Below are 22332 nucleotides of genomic sequence, written 5' to 3' on the forward strand. Positions count from 1 at the left end.
TATTTTTATGATGTATGAAACAAGCAAGATAGCAGACCAATCTTACGTTTTGGGTTGCAATCGTAATTTTGTACAATGAGAGTATTTTCTTTATCTGTTGGAGAAGGAAGCGAGTTATTCAACCTTTGTGGCCAGTACTGCATCAGCTTGGTGCTTCATACATTACAGGGGAGAATGTTATGCAGAATGTTTCAAAAAGGTTCATCCAGTTTCAAGGAGTATATTCTACATGAGTGAAGGTAGAAGCATGGAGTAAATCTTAACTTCATCTACGTTTACATGTATATTCTACAAATTGCTATTAATTGCATGTTACAGGATACTTCCTGTTGTAGCACTTATTAAAGCTTCTTCCCGTTCTATTCATGTATGGAGTGCACAAAGATTGCTTGCCTAAATGCCTCTGTGTGTACTGTAATTAGTCTAATCTTGTCTTCATGGTCCCTGCAAGAGAATGCAAAGTGGTTTTTAGTATAATCCGACAATCCTCTTTTAATGCTGGTTCTTGATACTTTGTAAATAGGTGTTCATGGTATAGCTTGCATCTATTTACAAGCTTCTGCAACTTCAGATTTTTTAGAAACTCTGTGACACTCTCCCATGAGTCAGACAACCTGTGATCATTCGTGCTACACTTCTTTGTATACGTTCAACATCCCCTCTTAGTTATTTTCTGTATGGTTCTCACACACTTAGAGCATTGTTCTAGGATGGGTCGCACGAGTTCTTTGTAAGCAATCTTAAATTTCCTAGTAGCCTGCAAATGAACTCAATTGTGCTGCCGATTTTGCCAAAAAGTGAGCCTTTGTAACAGTTCCATTTCATATCCTTACAAAGTGTTACATCCAGTTATATGTCTGAACTGACTGATTCCAGTTGTGACTTACTGATATTGTAATCATAGGATACAATGTTCTTTCATTTTCTGAAGTGTTCAACTTCACATTCCTTCATTTAGAGCAAGTGGTTTATCATTACCATCACAAACGTTGCCACAAAACCACACACACACACACACACACACACACACACACACACACACACACACACAAAATTCTGTTGAATGTGTTGCACACTTTGAACAAGTGCTCAGGAGAGACCTAGGAATTTTTCATAAACAATCCATGTCTTGAAACTACTGGGTCATTTTCAAATATCTTGAGCTGTAGAACGATTCAGTGCTTACTCACAATGAAAATCAAACCACACAGTTGTAACTGAACTGCACATGTTGAAATGGCGAATGGGAAACATCTTTTGTGTCTCTGTTATTGTCATCTTGACTCAATGAACTGGGTAATGAATGAGTGAGAGAGCAAGCTAACTACAGCAAGGAGGCCTTTATCAGCAACCACACTAAATCAACTACTTAAAACTGGTGCTAAGGTGAACTTTTAGTTTCAGTGCGTAAATTAAAATTCACCCCAAATTTCTTTTTTCGTTCTTGTAGAAGATGTAATCTTGTGAAATTACATGAATATATTTGAAACACCATGTGTACTACAATATCAATTTTATCTTACCTTTAAAGTAGTTAAATTCATAGTCGAAATTACCTGTGACAGTATACTTACCTTTTCAGCAGGCTCTAACCTCTGTTGTGAGTGTTGTTAAGGCACTTATTCCAGTATTTTAAATTTCAGCTGCTAAATTAATGGAATATAAATTTGGATTATAATTTTGCGTATAGTGTTCATGTGATTTGTGTAGTTCGTTAGTTTCACCTGGAACACACTGTTTTCATTTCTGATCTCTATACGGCATGTTGATTTGTAGTAGCGCACATTCTCATTTTGTATTATTAATGTCAGTATGGTGCACATTAACCTACGTTTGCAAGTTCATATTAAGGTTGATAAATAAGTACCCGCTCATGCAGAGGAAATGAAACTTTGTGGGTAACCTTGTCATGGGACTGTCAGACATTTGCAGCAGCGCACACACACACACACACACACACACACACACACACACACACACACACACACACACACACACACAAATATAGGGAAGGAGAGGGAAAGACGAAAGGATGTGGGTTTTAAGGGAGAGGGTAAGGAGTCATTCCAATCCCGGGAGCGGAAAGACTTACCTTAAGTGGACAAAAGGACGGGTATACACTCACACACACACACACACACACACACACACACACATCCATCCACACATATACAGACACAAGCAGACATACCCTCTCCCTTAAAACCCACATCCTTTCGTCTTTCCCTCTCCTTCCCTCTTTCCTGATGAGGCAACAGTTTGTTGCGAAAGCTTGAATTTTGTGTGTATGTTTGTGTTTGTTTGTGTGTCTGTCGACCTGCCAGCACTTACATTTGGTAAGTCACATCATCTTTGTTTTTAAATATATTTTTCCTACGTGGAATGTTTCCCTCTATTATAACCATATCATTTATATATTTTCCATGCTGGTAATACTTTCCCTCGTACAGAAGTCGCCGTAAACAAAGACCACTATCAGGACATCATGAATGCTACAAAGCACTCTCTCTACCACTTTTTTTGTAAATTGCATCTATCTGAATTTATGAGATCCAGGGGAATTCCAGTATGTTTCCATTCTATAGAGAATGCATCTTTTTGTGTTTATACTTGTGTGCTAAATACTTCAGAATAATTCCTTATATGAGGTAATAACATGCTGTCAGCAAAAATGCTTTGTGTTCTAGATGTCATCATTCAGTGGCCGCCTAAACCATATATTAGATCCCTTGGTATTTAGTTGGCACTAACTTGATTAAATTTCCATTTATCTTGCATTATATTATACACTACACTGTAAAAACTATTTAACTGGTGCGCCAAGTTTCACAGCTGGATCTGTTGGTAGTTCCGAAAAGTATTGACATTAAGTGAAGATACAACTGCTATTAGAATTATATATTAATACCTTCAACTGCTGACTGGCATTGGTATTTACCAATGGGGACAGGTGAAAATGTGTGCCCCCGACCGGGACTCGAACCCAGGATCTGCTTACATGGCAGATGCTCTATCCATCTGAGCCACCGAGGGCACAGAGGATAGTGCGACTGCAGGTACTATCTCGTGCACACCTCCTGCGAGACCCACATTCTCACCTTATATGTCCACACACTACATCCGTAGTGTCCCAACCCAGCACACTCATTACTTGTGGAAGACATTCTTACCAAGTCCCGTGAGAGTTCGGGTAATATGTGTGCATCTGCACAGAAGGAGGAGGTCATGGCCGGTATTACTAGAACTGTATAGACACCATATCCATGTAAGTAAACAACTGCTATTGGTCACCCAGAACACAAAAAATTTTCGGTCTTCAAATGGACATCTTAAAAAAAAACTGCACCACCTTCAGACATGTTCACGTAATCACCTCCGTGCTTGTTCAACATTTTCGTGTGAATTAGAATTTGGATTTGTTATGATGCACTCAGAAATTTAAAAATACAATTCTGTTCTCCACCAAAGAATGATAACAGCATGCTTACCACCTTTGCTCAGCAGTTCACATATCTGCCACAAGAACCAGAAATCATTGAAGTAACTTGCCTGTGAAGTTTGAAATAGAGTTGTCCAAATGAACATAGTAGAATGTAAAATGATGTCCTACGTGCTGCTCTTAAATTATGCTAGAGAAGGTGTACATTTGCTCCCTTGTTAACATCTGTTTGAGATTTTCTGCAATTTTTCCCACACCATTCTGAGCTGCATTCCTATTATTTCTTTCTGCTCGAATCTGACCATATAACAGACATTGTAAGTACAAAACATTAACAGGATTCCTCCAGTCATTTAGCAGGCTTAGCTTATATACGAATTACCATGCTACGTCATATTTTTGACCTGTAACATAACAGAAAAACACCTTTTTGGCCTGTTACTGTGTAAGGATTAATGCTGTTTGAAAGATGAATTTTGAAAGTTTGTAGGGAATTTGTGCGTGTGTGTTAGAGACAGTCTCGCCAACCTGTAGAATTTTTGCGGCAATACTTTGTCTTGTCCAAATAAGATTAGCTTTGAGTGTATCATCCCAGATACAGATTTGATGAAATTATTTGGATATCTCACATTAACATAAGAATCTAAGTTGATTGTTGTTCTTAAGATACAAAAATGTGCATTGTTAACATAATAAGTTTCCGACTGAAAGAATTTAAAAAATAATTTTACTTCATTTCCAGAGTGATTCTGACACTTCTCTTTTTAGAATTTCCGTTGTGTGTGATGAGTTTTCAAGTTTACATTTCTTATGTTCTAGGTACGCTGGTGACTGTGATATATCTTTTAGTATTGGTGGAATCAAAGGAGGCATTAAAGATTTACAGGTGTGTTGTATTTAATATCTAGTATATTTTCTGCCATGCCAATTACACATGTGTCATTGCGCTTAGGTTTGTCATCATGATCATCATATAAATCATTATCATTACTTCTGCAAGCATACTACATGACAACCACTAGTAAGGTTTTGTGAACTTAATGATTGTATATTCTCGTTTCCCTGCCCCCCCCCCCTTTTTTTAAAAACCGAGCGAGGTGGCGCAGTGGTTAGCACACTGGACTCGCATTCGGGAGGACGACGGTTCAATCCCGTCTCCGACCATCCTGATTTAGGTTTTCCGTGATTTCCCTAAATCGTTTCAGGCGAATGCCGAGATGGTTCCTTTGAAAGGGCACGGCCGATTTCCTTCCCAATCCTTCCCTAACCCGAGCTTGCGCTCCGTCTCTAATGACCTCGTTGTCGAAGGGACGTTAAACACTAACCACCACCACCTTTTTTAAAAAACGGGGGTGGGGGGGGGGTCTCCGCTACTCCTCATCAGTTCCTCATTCTACTAATTTCATCTTGCTGGTTCTAATGTATCTGCACTGCCAATTTAGTGCTGGGTGCAGTTCTCTTTATACCTCCTGTAAATTGGTACTCGGCATATTCTATCTCTCTCACTCACACATAGGCATTTTTGAGCTCTCTTATCCACAGACTACATGCTGTCAATGCAGCCACCGCACTAACGAAATTGGCATTTACCTTTATGTATTCTTGATAGCTGTTACATATATACAAGGTGGCAGTCAAATGGAAACAAGACAGGCTATATAATGTGCATGATGTGGATGTTGGTAATGCAGGCAGGTTGAGCTCTCTTATCCACAGACTACATGCTGTCAATGCAGCCACCGCACTAACGAAATTGGCATTTACCTTTATGTATTCTTGATAGCTGTTACACATATACAAGGTGGCAGTCAAATGGAAACAAGACAGGCTATATAATGTGCATGATGTGGATGTTGGTAATGCAGGCAGGTCCCCCCCCCCCTCCCTGCCTCCCCCTGCAGGTCCGGAGATTAGAATAGGCCCGAGGTATTCCTACCTGTTGTAAGAGTCGACGAAAAGGAGCCTCACATTTTTCGGCCTTTATGTGATGGTCCTCTATACGGTTTGACCTCCATTTCTCAAAATTTTCCCAAAGAGCGAGCCAATTGGGGAAGGGTGCCTTACATAATGCATGGTGTCCATCATGCGCTGAGACCTCTTGCATCCTTCGTCGACGTGGATCTGCACTTACGCTCATTCTCCAGCTGTTGGGCGAGGTCACCCTCCTGAGTGTGTTTTCCTCCATCCTCTGTGCAGTATCGCTTTCTGCACTGCTGATGATTATGGTCATCTTAGCTCGTTTGCGCCTGACATCCAGCATGGTAGCCAGTCCATTGTGGTGGGGCTGCCATGTACCCTGTTGGTTGTAGCCCCCTGACAACACAGGGATCGCTCTGCTGATGCCTGTGCCATTAACTCCCCACGTATGCCAAGGAGTAGATGCCAGTCACCCCGGGGCGTTGGGGCTCTCGGCAATGGCCATTCAGCGAGTTGGCCTTTGCTGCAGCTGGGTGGCGCCTTTGGGGAGGGCTCCTGGTCCGAGTGGGTGGCATCAGGGCAGATGACACGCCATGAAGCGTTGTACGTCATTTTTTGCTGGTGGTCAAACACTAGCAGTCTCTAAGCGGTCAAAGTCTGACCTCAGTACTCCTCTCTGGCCACTCCATGGGAGGAACACCAGGCTAAGGATGGCAGCAAAGCTTATTCTCCCCAGTAGGTCATATGTACGAGAGTCGATGGGGAATCTTCCTTGTCAATGAAGCCTCAGTTTTTTGTGGAGCATTTAGAGGACAAGTTTGGGGTCGTGGAGGGCTTCTCCAAAATGCAGTCAGGGTAGGTCTTGATCAAAACAGCATCATCTGCCCAGTCATGGGCACTACTCGCCTGTGACAAGTTGGGGAATGTTTCTGTTTCCATCACGTCCTATAAGAGCTTAAATATGGTCCAGGTTATCATATTTCACAGGGACCTTCTTATGCTGTCTGACGACAAGCTGCACGAGTATTTAGAGCGGCGAGGTGTCCACCGGGGTCTGAGGGATAAACAGGCTGCCACCGGTGCCTTCATCTTGGCCTTCGAGGGTGACACATTACCCGAGAAGGCAAAGGTGATGGTCTACCGCTGTGATGTAAAGCCGTATATCCCTCCCCCGATGTGGTGCTTTAAGTGCTGGAAGTTTGGCCATATGTCTTCCTGCTGTACTACCAGCATCACCTCTTGGGATTGTGGATATCCTTCGTATCCCAATACTCCCTGTGCCCCGCCTCCCATCTGTGTCAACTGCGGAGAGCACCATTCGCCTTGCTTGCCAGACTACAGGATTCTCCAGAAAGAAAAGAAAAATAATGGAATAAAAGACCCTGGATCAACTGACATACACTGAGACTAAGAGAAAATGTGAGTAGCTACATCCTGTGCATATAACGTCAACCTACACCGCCACTACGACAATGGTTCTACCATCTTCCGTTCTGCCACGTACAGTTGGCTCTCAGCCGTCAGACTCCACCTGCCCCCTTGGTGGTGGGAGGCACTTTCTTCCCAGTTGCTCCTGCACAACCTACTTCAGGAGCCACTCGCCCCCCTCCCCCCAACCATTGAGGACGTCAGTCCCCACTTTTCAGCCAGAGAAGCGTAAGTCTTCTTCGGCTCCTCTTGCCAGGAAGGGATCCCTTGGGTCACTCCCTTCCCAGCTTCCTACCAGTGGCAAAGCTGACACCAGCCAGTGGCTGAAGCAACCACAGGTAGCTGGTCACGGTCCTCCTCAGTCCCTGAGACTGAATCAGTGAAGTCCTCCCAGCTGCACAAACCTACGGAGCAGTGAGAGAAACTTCAAAAGGAAAAAGACCCCCAAGAACCAAGGCACTGCGGTGGCACCCGCACCGCCACTACCTACAAGCTCTGTGTCTGAGGATGAGGGGGAGATTCTGGTGTCTGCTGAGGATCTAGATCTCTCTGGGCCCTCGGGCACAATGGATGTCGATCACACAGGCACTCATCTTGTGGCAGCTGGTGACCCTGAGGTGTAGACTACCTCATTGAGTGTTTCATGTCTTCCCAGTCGCATGATCACGTAATTCTCCAGTGGAATTGCTGCCCTCCGCAGCTATAAGGGATATTACAGGAACTGTAGCGACCATAATAGAGTGTCAGGTAGGGTTTGTCTCTTTGTCCTGAACTCGGTAACTAGTGAACGTGTGCCCCTTCAAACCCCCCTTGAAGCTGTGGCTGTCAGGATATGGATGACATAGGAAATAACTGTCTGCAATGTGTAGCTTCCTCCAGATGTTGCAGTACCCCTGTACGTATTGGCTGCACTGATTGATCAACTCCCTAAACCTTTCCTACTTTTGGGAGACTTTAATGCGTATAACCCTTTGTGGGGTGGCACCATGCTTACTGGCAGAGATAGGGAGGTCGAAAATATACCGTCACAACTCGACCTCTGCCTCTTAAATACAGGTGCACCCACACATTTCAGTTTGGCACATGGCACATATTCGGCCATTGATCTCTCGGTTTGCAGTCCTGGCCTTCTCCTATCCATCCACTGGAGAGCACATGATGATCTGTGTGGTAGTGACCACTTCCCCAACTTCCTGTCACTCCTCTGGCATCATGCCCACGGACACCTATCCAGATGGGCTTTAAGCAAGGCAGACTGGGAAGCCTTCACCTCTGCTGTCACCACCGAATCTCCCCCACATGGTGCCAGTGATGTTGTCGTTGAGCAGGTCACTACAGCAATCTTTTCTGCGGTGAAAAATGCAATCCCTCATTCTTTAGGGTGGCCCCGGCAAACGACAATCCCTTGGTGATTGCCGGAAGTCACTGAGGCAGTTAAAGAGCGTCGGCGAGCTCTACAGCGACATAAGCGGCACCCTTCTGTAGAGCACCTATTAGCCTTTAAGTAGCTGCGTGCCCGTGTTTGCCAGCTTATAAAACAACGGAAACAGGAACATTGGGAGAGGTATGTGTCAATCATTGAGTGCCTGACATCACCTTCCCAAGTCTGGACGAAGATCAGACGTATTTTTGGGAACCAGACCCCAACAGGTGTCCCAGGCATTAATGTCAACAGCATGTTATCTACCGACGCAAGCGCAATTGCTGAACATTTTTCTGAGTACTGTGCTCGAGTCTCTGACTCGGAGAACCACTCCCCCCCCCCCCTCCCCCCCCCCCCCCCCAGCCTTTCGCACCCTCTAACGGCAGGCAGAACAGAAAGTCCTCTTGTTCACTACATGCCACAGTGAACCCTATAATGCCCCATTTACAGAGTGGGAGGTCCTCGCACCCTTGCACATTGCTAATGCTAATTTAAACGCTTTAAAGAATAAACTTTAGCATTTATTAATAGAGAAAATCTGTTGTTCAGTAGAAGCTTTAAAGTTCTAATATCACTTTGTAAAACAGTGTACATAGCATACAAGTTTGTTTTTGCAACAAAAAAATGATAATTTGTGACCTTCACTATTTACACTGAAGTGCCAAAGAAACCGGTATAGGCATGCTTATTCAAATACAGAGATATGCAAACAGGCAGAAGATGCCACTGCAGTCAGCAATGTGTATATAGGACAACAAGTGTTTGGTGCTGTTGTTAGATCGGTTACTGCTGCTATAATGGCAGGTTATCAAGATTTAAGTGAGTTTGAGTGTGGTGTTATAGTCGGCACCCGACCGATGGGACACAGCATCTCCAAGGTAGTGATGAAGTGGGGAGTTTTCCCATACAACCATTTCATGAGTGTACTGTGAATATCAAGAATCTAGTAAAACATCAAATCTCCGACATTACTGTGGCCGGAAAAGACCTACAATGACTAAAGAGACACATTGAACATGACAGAAGTGCAGCCCTTCTGCAAATTGGTGCAGATTTAAATGCTGGGCCATCAACAAGTGTCAGCATGCAAACCATTCAACAAAACATCATTGATACGGGATTTTGGAGCTGAAGGTCCGCTCATGTACACTTGATGACTGCACAACACAAAGATTTACACCTTGCCCGGGCCCGCCAACACTGACATTTGACTGTTGATGACTGGAAACATGTTGCCCGGTCAGACCAATCTCGTTTCAAATTGTATTGAGCAGATGGATGTGTATGGGTATGGAGACAACCTTAAGAATCCATGCACCCTACATGTTAGCAGGGGGCTGTTCAAGGTGGTGGAGGCTGTGCAATGGTGTGCGGTGTGTGAAGTTGGAGTGATATGGGATGCCTGATATGTCTAGATACAACTGACAGGTAACACACATGTAAGCACCCTGTCTGATCACCTGCATCCATTCATGTCCACTGGACATTCCGATGAACGTGGGCAATTTCAGCAGGACAGTGTGACACTCCACACATCCAGAATTGTTACAGAGTGGCTCCAGGAACACTCTTCTGAGTTTAAACACTTCCACTGGCCACCAAACTCCCCAGACAGGAACATTATGGAGCGTATCTGGGATGCCTTGCATTGTGCTGTTCAGAAGAGATCTCAACCCCCTCTTACTCTTACAAATTTATAGACAGCCCTGCAGGATTCATGGTGTCAGTTTCCTCCACCACTAAGTCAGACATTATTTGAGTCCATGCCACATCATGTTGCAGCACTTCTGCGTGCTCGTGGGGGCCCTACACAATATTAGGCAGGCGTACCAGTTTCCTTGGCTCTTCAGTGTATATAAATGTGTGCACTTATGTACGTTAACTAAACCTTTGTATATGTGAACTAAAATCTATGACCATGTCCAAAAACTGATTGTTATATGGACAGCAAACAACAAACAAATAAATAAACAAAATAAAACAAATAAACAAAACAAAAAGCTGTACCAGATTTTCTGGCACCGCGTACATAAATCGAGTCCAGAGAGTGATCATCGGAAATTTGTACCGAAATTTGCAGAGATAGCGTGGCCACTCACTCAGCTGCTGAAGAAAAGAGTGCACTTTCACTGGTCATTGTAGTGTGAAAATGTTTTCGCTTGGTTGAGGGAATTGTTATCAACTGGACTGATATTGATTTTCTAGAATTATGAAAACTAATTTTTGTTGTCATGCGATACAAGCAATCGTGCGCTTGACTGTATATTGATTTATGAAGTGGACAAACAGAACACCTAGTTAGTTGCCTATGTCTCATGTCATAGTGCAGAAAAGAACTACTCTACTATGGAGGAAGAGATGATGAGGCTTAAGTAAGGTGTAACATACATTCAGTGTTATTTATATCTAAAGAAATTTAAGTTATACATATCATACAGCCTTTAAGTGGCTGTTACATTTAAAACATCTCTTGAGCAGGTTAACACACGGGGCAGTAAAACTCAGTGAATTTGATTTTGAGGTAACTAATCCACAAGGAAAGATACTTGGAAATGCAGATGGGCTGCGTCAGAAAGTTAATACATTGCCATGCATAGGTTCCACCACTGCAGAATGGTAGAAGGCCCAAACAGCTTATGAAAACCAAATTATTTGAAATACAGTCCCAAATCATTGTGGGCAACAGTGTGTTATGAAAGAAAACAAAGCTCAGACTCCATATTGTGGTACCAGCTACATTTCGAGATTAAGTATTAAGGTGGGTGCACGATAATGGTGGTGGTGGTGGTGGTGGTGGTGGTGGTGGTTATTGGGATGTTTAAGGGGGACTAAACAGCGAAGGTCATCAGTCCCCGCACAATAATGTGTTAGAAGGACGTGGGGTTATAGAAAAATGGAATGATGTTTAGCAGAACAATATTGATGTTGAATACATAAGCACAATATAGAACAGTATGTAAAAAAACTGTGTACCAAGCATCCAACGAGTCCCCCCCTGCGGGTCCGGGGATTAGAATAGGCCCGAGGTATTCCTGCCTGTCGTAAGAGGCGACTAAAAGGAGTCCCACCCCCTCAAGGGGGTCGTTAGCGCCTGCGTCCGGAGACGGACGGTTCCACGACCTCTATTTGCGGTCATTTTGCTTTTTCACTTCTCGTTTCTTCCTTCCTTTGGCTGGTTCCTTTCTTTGCTCTTTTCCACCTCACTGTCTTCCTTACCCTTTCCCTTGTCTTCTTCTCCTTGCCTTCTCCTTGCCTTCTTCTCATTGCCTTCTTCTCCTTGCCTTCTTCTCCTTGCCTTCTTCTCCTTGCCTTCTCATTGCTTTCTTCTCCTTGCCTTCTCATTGCTTTCTTCTCCTTGCCTTCTCATTGCTTTCTTCTCCTTGCCTTCTCATTGCCTTCTTCTCATTGCCTTCTTCTCCTTGCCTTCTCATTACCTTCTTCTCCTTGCCTTCTCTGGTCTCCGCCTCGGCGTTTGAGACAGTCTGTCCTCCCTCTCCCTCTCTCTCTTCTTTTTCCTCTTCTTCCTTCCTCCCTGTGCGTGCCTGAAGGCCGACCCACGCGTTTGCACACGTAGCCGGTGACGGGGTAACGCGTAATTCCCCGCCCTGGGTAGACATGTAAGGCACGCGCGTACCCCCTGGTAAAGGCCAGGCCCGGGGAGGGGTGATTGCCTGAGGTGATACCTTCTGACCATGCTGATTGGTCCCTCCGTCTGTTTCTCGGGAGGTGTGACCTGAGGTGTAAACATTCACCTAAGGCGGGAGTGCCCTCTGAGAGGGTCCCCACAAGGAAGGAGCGCGCCATCGGAGACGCTGGCAATCATGGGGGATTCCTCCGCAATGGATTTCACTCCATCTGTCTCGACTTCTGCCCAAAAACGGAAACGTGACCAGCCACCAGTGACACAAGTACTACCGCCTGCCCCACAGTTCCTCGTCGTTTCTCGATCTGAGGACGGAAAGGATTTTTCCTCTGTAAACCCTTTTGTTATCCAGAAGGGTGTAGATGCCATAGCCGGATCTGTCAAATCTTGTACCAGGTTGCGTAACGGTACCTTATTACTAGAAACTGAGAGCGCCTTTCAGGCGCAAAAACTGCTTCGGGCCACACTCCTGTACACGTTCCCTGTGCGCGTGGAGGCTCACCGAACTTTGAATTCGTCTCGTGGTGTGGTCTATACTAGCTCCCTCGACGGATTGTCTGACGAGGAGATTCAATCATTCCTCGCTGAGCAGGGCGTGACGGCTGTCCATAGGGTCATGAAAAAGGTCAACAATGACCTTGTACCGACCCGGACACTTTTCTTGACCTTCGATAGTGTTAAGCTGCCATCGCGCATCAAGGCGGGCTACGAGGTTATTTCTGTTCGCCCCTATGTCCCGACCCCTACGCACTGCTACCAGTGTCAGCGTTTCAATCACACTCGACAGTCTTGTTCCAATGCGGCTAAATGTGTCACTTGTGGCAGGGATGCCCATGAGAGTGACTGTCCACCTCCGTCTCCTCGTTGTGTGAACTGTCAGGGTGACCATGCCGCATCCTCCCGCGACTGTCCTGTCTATAAGGAAGAACGCTGTATCCAAGAAATTCGGGTCAAAGAGAAAGTGTCCACCTCGGCTGCTCGCAAGCTATTGGCTAGTAGGAAGCCCACGCTGCTCCCAGCGGGGAAATACAGTACTGTCCTCGCCTCTCCTCGGACTACCAGGGAGGTGGCAACCCAGACATGCGATCTGACCTTCAGCACCACGGTCGTCCGTTCGGCCAGTGCTAAGATCGCCCGGTCGACATCTCCTCTTCCTCCCGTCACCCCTCAGACACAAGCACCTTCATCAGCTTCTGCCAAGACGAAGACCCAGAAGTCAGATGCACAGGCCTTCAAGAAGGAACCGTACCGTGCAGACTTCCTACGTACCTCGACCTCCCAGCCTTCGACCGGTACTTCCACCAAACATCCTTCCAAGAAGGCTCATAGGAAGCACAGTTCTCCTTCTCCGCCACGGCGCATTTCTTCTCCTGCGCCACCCAGCGGTTGCCGCCCCAGGCCGTCATCCGTTTCGCCTGGCCGCATCGCTGGTAGCCGAACATCTGGCCGTTCACCGGCGGAGGAAGCTCCCCCTCCCGGCCATCTTCCCAAGATGGCCGATGAATCTATAGACCCAATGGACGATGACTGTCCGCCTACTGATAGCGGCGGCAGTGCTCGCTCGAAGCCAGGCCCTCAGCGGCCTTCAAGGTGACCCCTTCTTTCATCTTCCTATTCTTCTTACGATGGCACTTATTCACTGGAATATTCGCAGCATTCGCTCCAACCGAGAGGACTTGAAGTTGCTGCTCCGCTTGCACCGTCCGCTCGTCGTAGCCCTCCAAGAAACGAAGCTACGCCCATGCGATCAAATTGCCTTGGCACACTACACCTCCGTGCGTTTTGACCTACCCCCTGTGGTAGGTATCCCGGCTCATGGAGGGGTTATGTTGCTGGTCTGGGATGATATTTACTACGATCCCATCACGTTGCACACCAGCCTGCAGGCAGTTGCCATCCGCATTACTCTCCCCACTTTTACATTTTCCATTTGTACCGTTTACACTCCATCGTCAACTGCCGTTACCAGGGCAGACATGATGCAACTTATTGCTCAGCTACCTGCACCATTTTTGTTAACTGGAGACTTCAATGCCCTCCATCCCCTTTGGGGCTCTCCAGCATCCTGCCCGAGGGGCTCCCTGTTAGCCGACCTTTTCAACCAGCTCAATCTTGTCTGCCTCAATACTGGCGCCCCTACTTTTCTTTCGGACACATCTCACACCTATTCCCATTTAGACCTCTCTATATGTACTCCCCAACTTGCACGCCGGTTTGAGTGGTATGCACTTTCTGATACATATTCGAGCGACCACTTCCCGTGTGTTATCCATCTCCTGCAGCATACCCCCTCTCCGTGCTCCTCTAGTTGGACCATCTCCAAGGCAGACTGGGGGCTCTTCTCTTCCAGGGCGACCTTTCAGGATCAAACCTTCACCAGCTGCGATCGTCAGGTCGCACACCTCACGGAAGTCGTTCTCGCTGCTGCTGAATATTCCATCCCTCACCCTACTTCTTCTCCACGTCACGTACCGGTCCCCTGGTGGACTGCAGCATGTAGAGACGCTTTACGTGCTCGTCGACGTGCTTTACGCACCTTTAAACGCCACCCTACAGTGGCGAATTGTATCAATTATAAACGATTACGTGCTCAGTGTTGTCGTATTATTAAAGAAAGCAAGAAAGCCAGCTGGGCTGCTTTCACAAGCACCTTCAACAGTTTTACTCCTCCTTCTGTTGTCTGGGGTAGCCTGCGCCGGCTATCTGGCACTAAGGTCCACTCACCAGTTTCTGGCTTGACGGTCGCGAATGACGTCCTTGTGGCCCCTGAGGATGTCTCCAATGCCTTCGGCCGCTTTTTCACCAAGGTTTCGAGCTCCGCTCATTACCACCCTGCCTTCCTCCCCCGCAAACAGGCAGAGGAGGCTAGGCCACCTAACTTCCGCTCCTCGAATCGTGAAAGTTATAATGCCCCATTCACCATGCGGGAACTCGAAAACGCACTTCGCCGATCACGGTCCTCCGCTCCAGGGCCTGATTCTATTCATATTCAGATGCTGAAGAACCTTTCTCCTGCGGGTAAAGGTTTTCTTCTTCGTACTTACAATCGTATCTGGATTGAGGAACATGTTCCCGCATGCTGGCGCGAGTCTATTGTTGTCCCGATTCCTAAGCCGGGGAAGGGCAAGCACTTGCCTTCCAGTTATCGACCCATCTCGCTTACCAGCTGTGTCTGTAAAGTGATGGAGCGAATGGTTAACTCTCGATTGGTTTGGCTGCTCGAGTCTCGACGCCTACTTACCAATGTCCAATGTGGATTTTGTAGGCGCCGCTCTGCTGTTGACCATCTGGTTACCTTGTCGACCTTCATTATGAATAACTTCTTGCGGAAGCGCCCGACCGCAGCTGTGTTCTTTGATTTGGAGAAGGCTTACGACACCTGTTGGAGGGCGGGCATTCTCCGCACCATGCATACATGGGGCCTTCGCGGTCACCTCCCTCTTTTTATTCATTCTTTTTTAATGGATCGACAGTTCAGGGTACGTGTGGGTTCTGTCCTGTCAAGACACCTTTCGCCAGGAGAATGGGGTGCCACAGGACTCAGTTTTGAGCGTCGCTCTCTTCGCCATCGCGATCAATCCAATAATGGATTGCCTCCCAGCTGATGTATCAGGCTCCCTTTTCGTGGACGATTTTACCATCTATTGCAGCGCGCAGTGTACACGTGTCCTGGAGCGCTGTCTTCAGCGTTCTCTTGACCGTCTTCACTCCTGGAGTGTCACCAATGGCTTCCGTTTTTCTGCCTAGAAGACGGTCTGTATTAACTTCTGGCGCTACAAAGAGTTTCTCCCACCGTCCTTATGACTCGGTCCCGTTGCTCTCCCAATCGTGGAGACAACAAAATTTTTAGGTCTTACATTTGACAGGAAACTTAGCTGGTCTCCACATGTGTCATATTTGGCTGCCCGTTGTACCCGTTCTTTAAATGTCCTCCGCGTTCTCAGTGGTATGTCGTGGGGAGCGGATCGAACCATCCTGCTTCGTCTATATCGGTCGATCGTCCGCTCCAAGCTGGATTATGGGAGCTTCGTATACTCCTCTGCACGGCCATCCATCTTACGCCGCCTCAACTCCATACAACATCGAGGTTTACGACTTGCGATTGGAGCGTTTTATACTAGTCCCGTAGAGAGTCTTCATGCTGACGCTGGCGAATTGCCACTCACCTACTGGCGCGATATACTGCTTTGTCGGTATGCGTGTCGGCTACTGTCAATGCCCGACCACCCGTCTTATCGTTCCTTTTTTGACGACTCTCTCGACCGTCAATACGGGTTGTATGTCTCTGCCCTGCTACCCCCTGGAGTTCGCTTTCGTCGCCTCCTTCAACACCTTAATTTTTTCACTCCCTGCAACCTTTCGAGTGGGCGAGAGCCACACGCCACCTTGGCTGCAGGCTCAGGTCCGCGTTCACCTTGACCTCAGCTCGCTCCCAAAAGAGGTTACCCCCGGTTCGGTCTACCACTCCCGTTTTGTTGAACTTCGTTCAAAGTTCATCAATATGACCTTCATTTATACAGATGGCTCAAAGACCAATGACAGGGTCGGGTGTTCTTTTAATGTCGGGGCACAAAGTTTCAAATACCGGCTCCATGGCCATTGTTTGGTCTTCACAGCTGAGCTCTTTGCCCTCTACCAGGCTGTTCTTTACATCTGCCGCCACCAACATTCTGCTTATGTCATCTGCTCCGATTCCCTGAGCGCCATCCAGAGCCTCAGTGATCCATATCTGGTTCACCCTTTCGTGCACCGGATCCAACGCTCTCTTCAGCAGCTGGTGGACGTCGGTTCTCCGGTTAGCTTTATGTGGGTCCCTGGCCATGTCGGTATCCCTGGGAACGAAGCTGCAGATGCCGCGGCCAAGGCTGCGGTCCTCCAGCCTCGGACAGCTTCTTGTTGTGTCCCTTCATCAGACTGTAGCAGGGTCATTTGTCGGCGCATTTTATCGCTGTGGCATGCCGATTGGGCTGCACTTACAGACAACAAGCTTCGGGCCTTGAAACCTCTTCCCGCGGCTTGGACGTCCTCCTCCCTCCCTTCTCGGCGGGAGGAGGTCGTTTTGGCCCAGTTACGCATTGGACACTGCCGGTTCAGCCATCGTCATCTGCTGACGGCTGCGCCGGCGCCGTTCTGCCCATGTGGGCAGTTGCTGATGGTCCGCCACATTTTAATGTCCTGTCCGGATTTTAACACACTGCGTCTAGATCTTAACCTGCCATGTACTTTAGATGCCATTTTAGCGGATGACCCACGAGCGGCTGCTCGTGTTCTTCGTTTTATCAATTTGACAAACCTCTCTAAGGACATTTGATGATGCTGTTTTTTAATCCTATGCCTGTCAGTCTGTCTTTTATCGTGTTTTCCCTTTTAGTTGTTGTTTTAAACTTGTGCCTCGCGGTGCATTCTTAACGTAGTCAGGGCGCTAATGACCATTGAAGTTGTGCACCCTAAAACCACAAAAAAAAAAAAAAAAAATCCAACGAGTCATGTCATTAGTGCATTGCACTGCAGAGATTACTGGAGGCAAGTAAACTGTTTGAGATGATCAGTTTTGACATCCCAGGTTCTCTTGGGCAAAAATGGCAGAAAATTTGTACTTATTAACAATAGCAGATCACCTTTCATGCTACAAAGAAGTGACAGCTATCCAAATCAACAAACTGACATAGTGGGGCAAGCCGTGGTCAGTAATTGGTTATTAATGTTTGATACTTGATGAAGCAGATCATTCCTTGGATTTGCAACTGCCTTCTAATTTAACTGATGAGTCTGTGATATCTACACTGAAGAGCCAAAGAAACTGGTACACCTGCCCAATATTGTGTAGGGCCCCTGCGAGAACACAGAAGTGCTGCAACATGACGTGGCATGGACTTGACTAGTGTCTGAAGTAGTGCTGGAGGGAATGGACACCATGAATCCTGCAGGGCTTCCCATAAATCCAGAAGAGTATGGGGGGGCAGAGGTCTCTCCTGTACAGCACGTTGCAAGGCATCCCAGACACGCTCGATGATGTTCCTGTCTGGGGAGTTTGGTGGCCAGTGGAAGTGTTTAAACTCGGAAGACTGTTCCTGGAGCCACTCTGTAACAATTGTGGTCGTGTGGGGTGTCGCACTGTCCTGCTGGAATTGCCCACGTCCATTGGAATGCACAGTGGACATGAATGACTGCAGGTGATCAGACAGGATGCTTACATATGTCACCTGTCAGTCATATCTAGAAGTATCAGGGGTCCCATATCACTCCAACTGCACACACCCCACACCATTACAGAGCCTCCACCAGCTTGAACAGTCTCGTGCTGATATGCAGGGTCCATGGATTCATAAGGTTGTTTCCATACCCGTATACGACCATCCTCTTGATAAAATTTGGAACGAGACTCGACCACCCAGGCAACGTGTTTCCAGTCATCAACAGTCCAGTGTTGGTGTTGATGGGCCCAGGCAAGGTGTGAAGCTTTGTGTCGTGCAGTCATCCACGTTACATGAGTGGACCATCGGCTCCAAAAGACGATATCATTGATGTTTCGTTGAATGGTTCGCACACTGACACTTGTTAATGGCCCAACATTGAGACCTGCAGCAATTTGCGGAAGGGCTGCACTTCTGTCATTGAACAATTCGCTTCAGTCAATGTTGGTCCTGTTCTTGCACGATCTTTTTCCAGTCGCAGCGATGTCAAAGATCTGATGTTTTACTGGATTCCTGATATTCACAGTACGCTCATGAAATGGTCGTATGGGCAAATCCCCACTTCATCGCTACGGAGATGCTGTTTCCCATTGCTTGTGCACCAACTATAACACCACATTCAAACTCACTTAAATGTTGATAACCTGCCAATGTAGCAGCAGTAACTGATCTAACAACTGCGCCAGACACTTGTTGTCTTATATCGGCGTTAGTGACCGCAGTGCTGCCTTCTGCCTGTTTACATCTCTCTGTATTTGATTATGGATGCCTTTACCAGTTTCTTTGCCACTTCACTGTAGATGATTTATTGTGGCAAAGTCCCCCTTCTGGCATCGTCATTCCTTGAAGTCGGGATTTTTCTTCATATCATGACATACTGTGTTTCTGGATTTAACCCAGTTTGATTAATACTGCCTAGGGATTGAGAAGCCCCATCAGTGGATGAGGTGATTTCACACTTTCAGTTCTTCACGATAAAGGATGACAGCCAAAAACAGTTGCAGGATAAAAATTTATTAAAATTCTTGACCAAGGTTTCGGTACATATAAGTATGCCTTCATCAGAAGTAAAAAATCCTGAACAGGAAGACACTTTCATTAGAAAAGCCTTAGCATCGGAAGTGAGAAACACAAAAGCTTAAGTAATAGTGAAATTACCAGAGTAATACAGACATAAAATCTTTAGTTACTTACTAAAATTACATCATGCAATGGAGATTAATAAAACAATTGTGCCAAAGGCGTCGTAAATAATTAAGACATCTTCTCCATTTGTACAACATGACTATGGGCACAGGGTCAAAGCGAACAGTTTAGCACCATTACTTCGCCTATGAACTATCGAGACAAGAGTGTGAAACCACTAGGGCAGATGGTTTCGCCGAGAGAGGCACTTGTATGTGCCAGACACTCGCGCATATTAAAATCCAGGAATACATACATAAGCACACCAAAAATTATTAAAAGTTGTGTTAATTCAAACTTTCTGTCTTAATAAATAAAACATATCAGACCATTTGAAAACATTTATGTAAAATAGAAAATATAGAAACAATTTACCTGTGTCCTAGTGTCAAACAGATAAAGCTTGCGCTATGGAACATCTAACAAGAGAAGGCACTAGTGTAATGGGCGAGAAACTCGCGTAAAGTAGGTGGTGAAATACGTACTAGCGAAAACAACCAAAATGTTATAGTAAAACGAAACCATCTGTCATCGTGAATAAAAACATACTAGTCAATTAACCACACATACACATGGAAAATCACAAACAACAAACATCAAAAATAGATACGTAAAATCCCAACAAGACAGGAAAAGCGCATTTCACCGGCATCAACAAGCAAGAAAACTAACTTCTAGTCAGCCAGACTATATTACATTAAGGCAAGGAGGGGTTTGAAACTGTCTACACAATTTTTGTTTCTAAGCTGCACCTGTTCATTAAGAACAAAACCATCTTTTAGAGACAGATGCTTGAAAATCTCTAATTCTTCGAGCAAGTCCAGTTCGTAACCTTTATTAGCTTCATGAAGCAACTCTACGTCGTCCAGTTCACGTGGCGTATGCTGTAAGAGCCATAGATGTTCGGCAAACGTGGAATTATGTACGTTTTCCCCATTTTTACCTAACATGTGTACTTTATACCTAACTTTAATGGGTCTACCTGTCTGTCCAATGTAATAGTTTGGGCAGTCGTTACAAGTAATTTTGTATACACCGGACTTACTGCCGAGTTCTTCCCGTGCTCCAGTGGTATGAATTACTCTTTGTTTCAGGCTATTATTTACGGAAAATGCAACTCTGTAACCGTATTGTTTCTGTAAAAGTCTTCTTATCTTATATGAAACGTTCCCCAAAAATGGAATAGAAATAAAGTTATTACCCTCATTCTTTTTCGCCCTGTTATCTCCTAAAGTTTAACATTTTATTTATTAAGACAGAAAGTTTGAATTAACACAACTTTTAATAATTTTTGGTGCGCTTATGTATGTATTCCTGGATTTTAATATGCGCGAGTGTCTGGCACATACAAGTGCCCTCTCTCGGCGAAACCATCTGCCCTAGTGGTTTCACACTCTTGTCTCGATAGTTCATAGGCGAAGTAATGGTGCTAAACTGTTCGCTTTGACCCTGTGCCCATAGTCATGTTGTACAAATGGAGAAGATGTCTTAATTATTTACGACGCCTTTGGCACAATTGTTTTATTAATCTCCATTGCATGATGTAATTTTAGTAAGTAACTAAAGATTTTATGCCTGTATTACTCTGGTAATTTCACTATTACTTAAGCTTTTGTGTTTCTCACTTCCGATGCTAAGGCTTTTCTAATGAAAGTGTCTTCCTGTTCAGGATTTTTTACTTCTGATGAAGGTATATTTATATGTACCGAAACCTTGGTCAAGAATTTTAATAAATTTTTATCCTGCAACTGTTTTTGGCTGTCATCCTTTATCGTGAAGAATTTCAACAGTTGCTGTTGCAGGCATGTTTAAAATCGTTCAGTTCTCATATTGTTCCTTCCTACCACCTAAGTTGTGGAGGTGTGAAGTTACCAATGACATGCAGTTATGGTATAGGAGTTGATGTAAGTATAAGGAGTAGTCAAATGAAACCAAGACAGAGTGAGAGAAAGTAAGTAAACTGTTTATTACTTCAAAAGTACTTCCCAGAACTGTTAATACATTTATCCTACTGTGAGACAAGATGGACAATGCCTTTAAGGAAAACTACTTGCAGTCGCCTATGGAACAATGATCGTACCCATGTATGCACCTCTTGGTCTGAAGCAAATCAGTGGCCACAAATATCTCTGCAGGGTTCCCAAAAATATGAAAATTGCATGGGGAGAGATTGGGATGGGACTTCGTGGAAGATGTTGTAAGGGCTTCACAGTGAAACTTCTGCAGTGTAGTCAAAACAACCTTGCCAACATGTGGGTGGTTATTATCCTGTTACAGAATGATGCTGTCCACAACTTTCCTGAGTGTTTGAACTTGATGGCACACTTCAGTTTTTGCAAATTGCCCACATACTGCGACGCATTAATTGTGGCATTGTGTTCCAGAAAATCAATGGGCAGCAGGCCCTTGCAGTCAAAGAAAGAGGCCATTTAGACTTTCCCTGAGCTGGCATGCATGACTTTGGATTTTTTTTGTATGGGGTAAATCCACGTGCTTCCATTACTGGTTCCGACACTTGCTCTCTGGCTCAAACTGATGACACCATGTTTAATCTTCCACGATAGTATGGGACAGGAAACAATACTCTTCACAGTGATACACTTCTGGGTGCTGCAGTGATGTTACATTCTGTTCAACTCCTGCTTCTCCATCAGGCTGTGGCGCAACCCCTGCTCACAGATTTTCTGGAGCTTCAGAGGCTCTGTCATGATGGCATTAGTGGTACTGTGACAAATGCACAACATGAGCCGAATGTCATTTGCCATTGGTCATTTCTGATAGCAGCATCTACCGCAACAGTGACAGAAAGGGTAATGACACAGTGAGCCTGTCCTGGCCAACTACTGTCTTTCAGTGGTACCTCACCTTCTCGAAATCTTTTATTCCTGGCAAACAGACATGCATATGACGTATTGTGTTTGCCGTACACAACAGACTTTCAGGCATGAATTTCACTTCCTGACATTTCTTCTGCCGTCATGAATTGCACTACACCTCAGTATTCTTTTTTCCTTGTCTCCATAGGAAAGTCTCTTGTACGTATGACTCACTGATGACAGCATAGGTGGGGGTGGTGGGATCACTCATGGGAAAATTCCGGTAG

At 45.6% G+C, this 22332-nt stretch overlaps 1 protein-coding gene across 2 annotated transcripts in view; it reads left to right on the plus strand.

Annotated features, from left to right (window-relative positions):
• Window positions 1-22332, plus strand: part of LOC124721308 (extended synaptotagmin-2-B) — a 192070-nt gene that overhangs the window by 18304 nt on the left and 151434 nt on the right. For both annotated transcript variants that reach the window (XM_047246219.1, XM_047246220.1), the window contains exon 5: window positions 4259-4325. In XM_047246219.1, the coding sequence (XP_047102175.1) occupies window positions 4259-4325 (67 nt within the window). The remainder of the gene's footprint in view (window positions 1-4258; window positions 4326-22332) is intronic.

This window comes from Schistocerca piceifrons, chromosome X, assembly GCF_021461385.2.
Source record: "Schistocerca piceifrons isolate TAMUIC-IGC-003096 chromosome X, iqSchPice1.1, whole genome shotgun sequence".
Lineage (NCBI taxonomy): Eukaryota > Metazoa > Arthropoda > Insecta > Orthoptera > Acrididae > Schistocerca > Schistocerca piceifrons.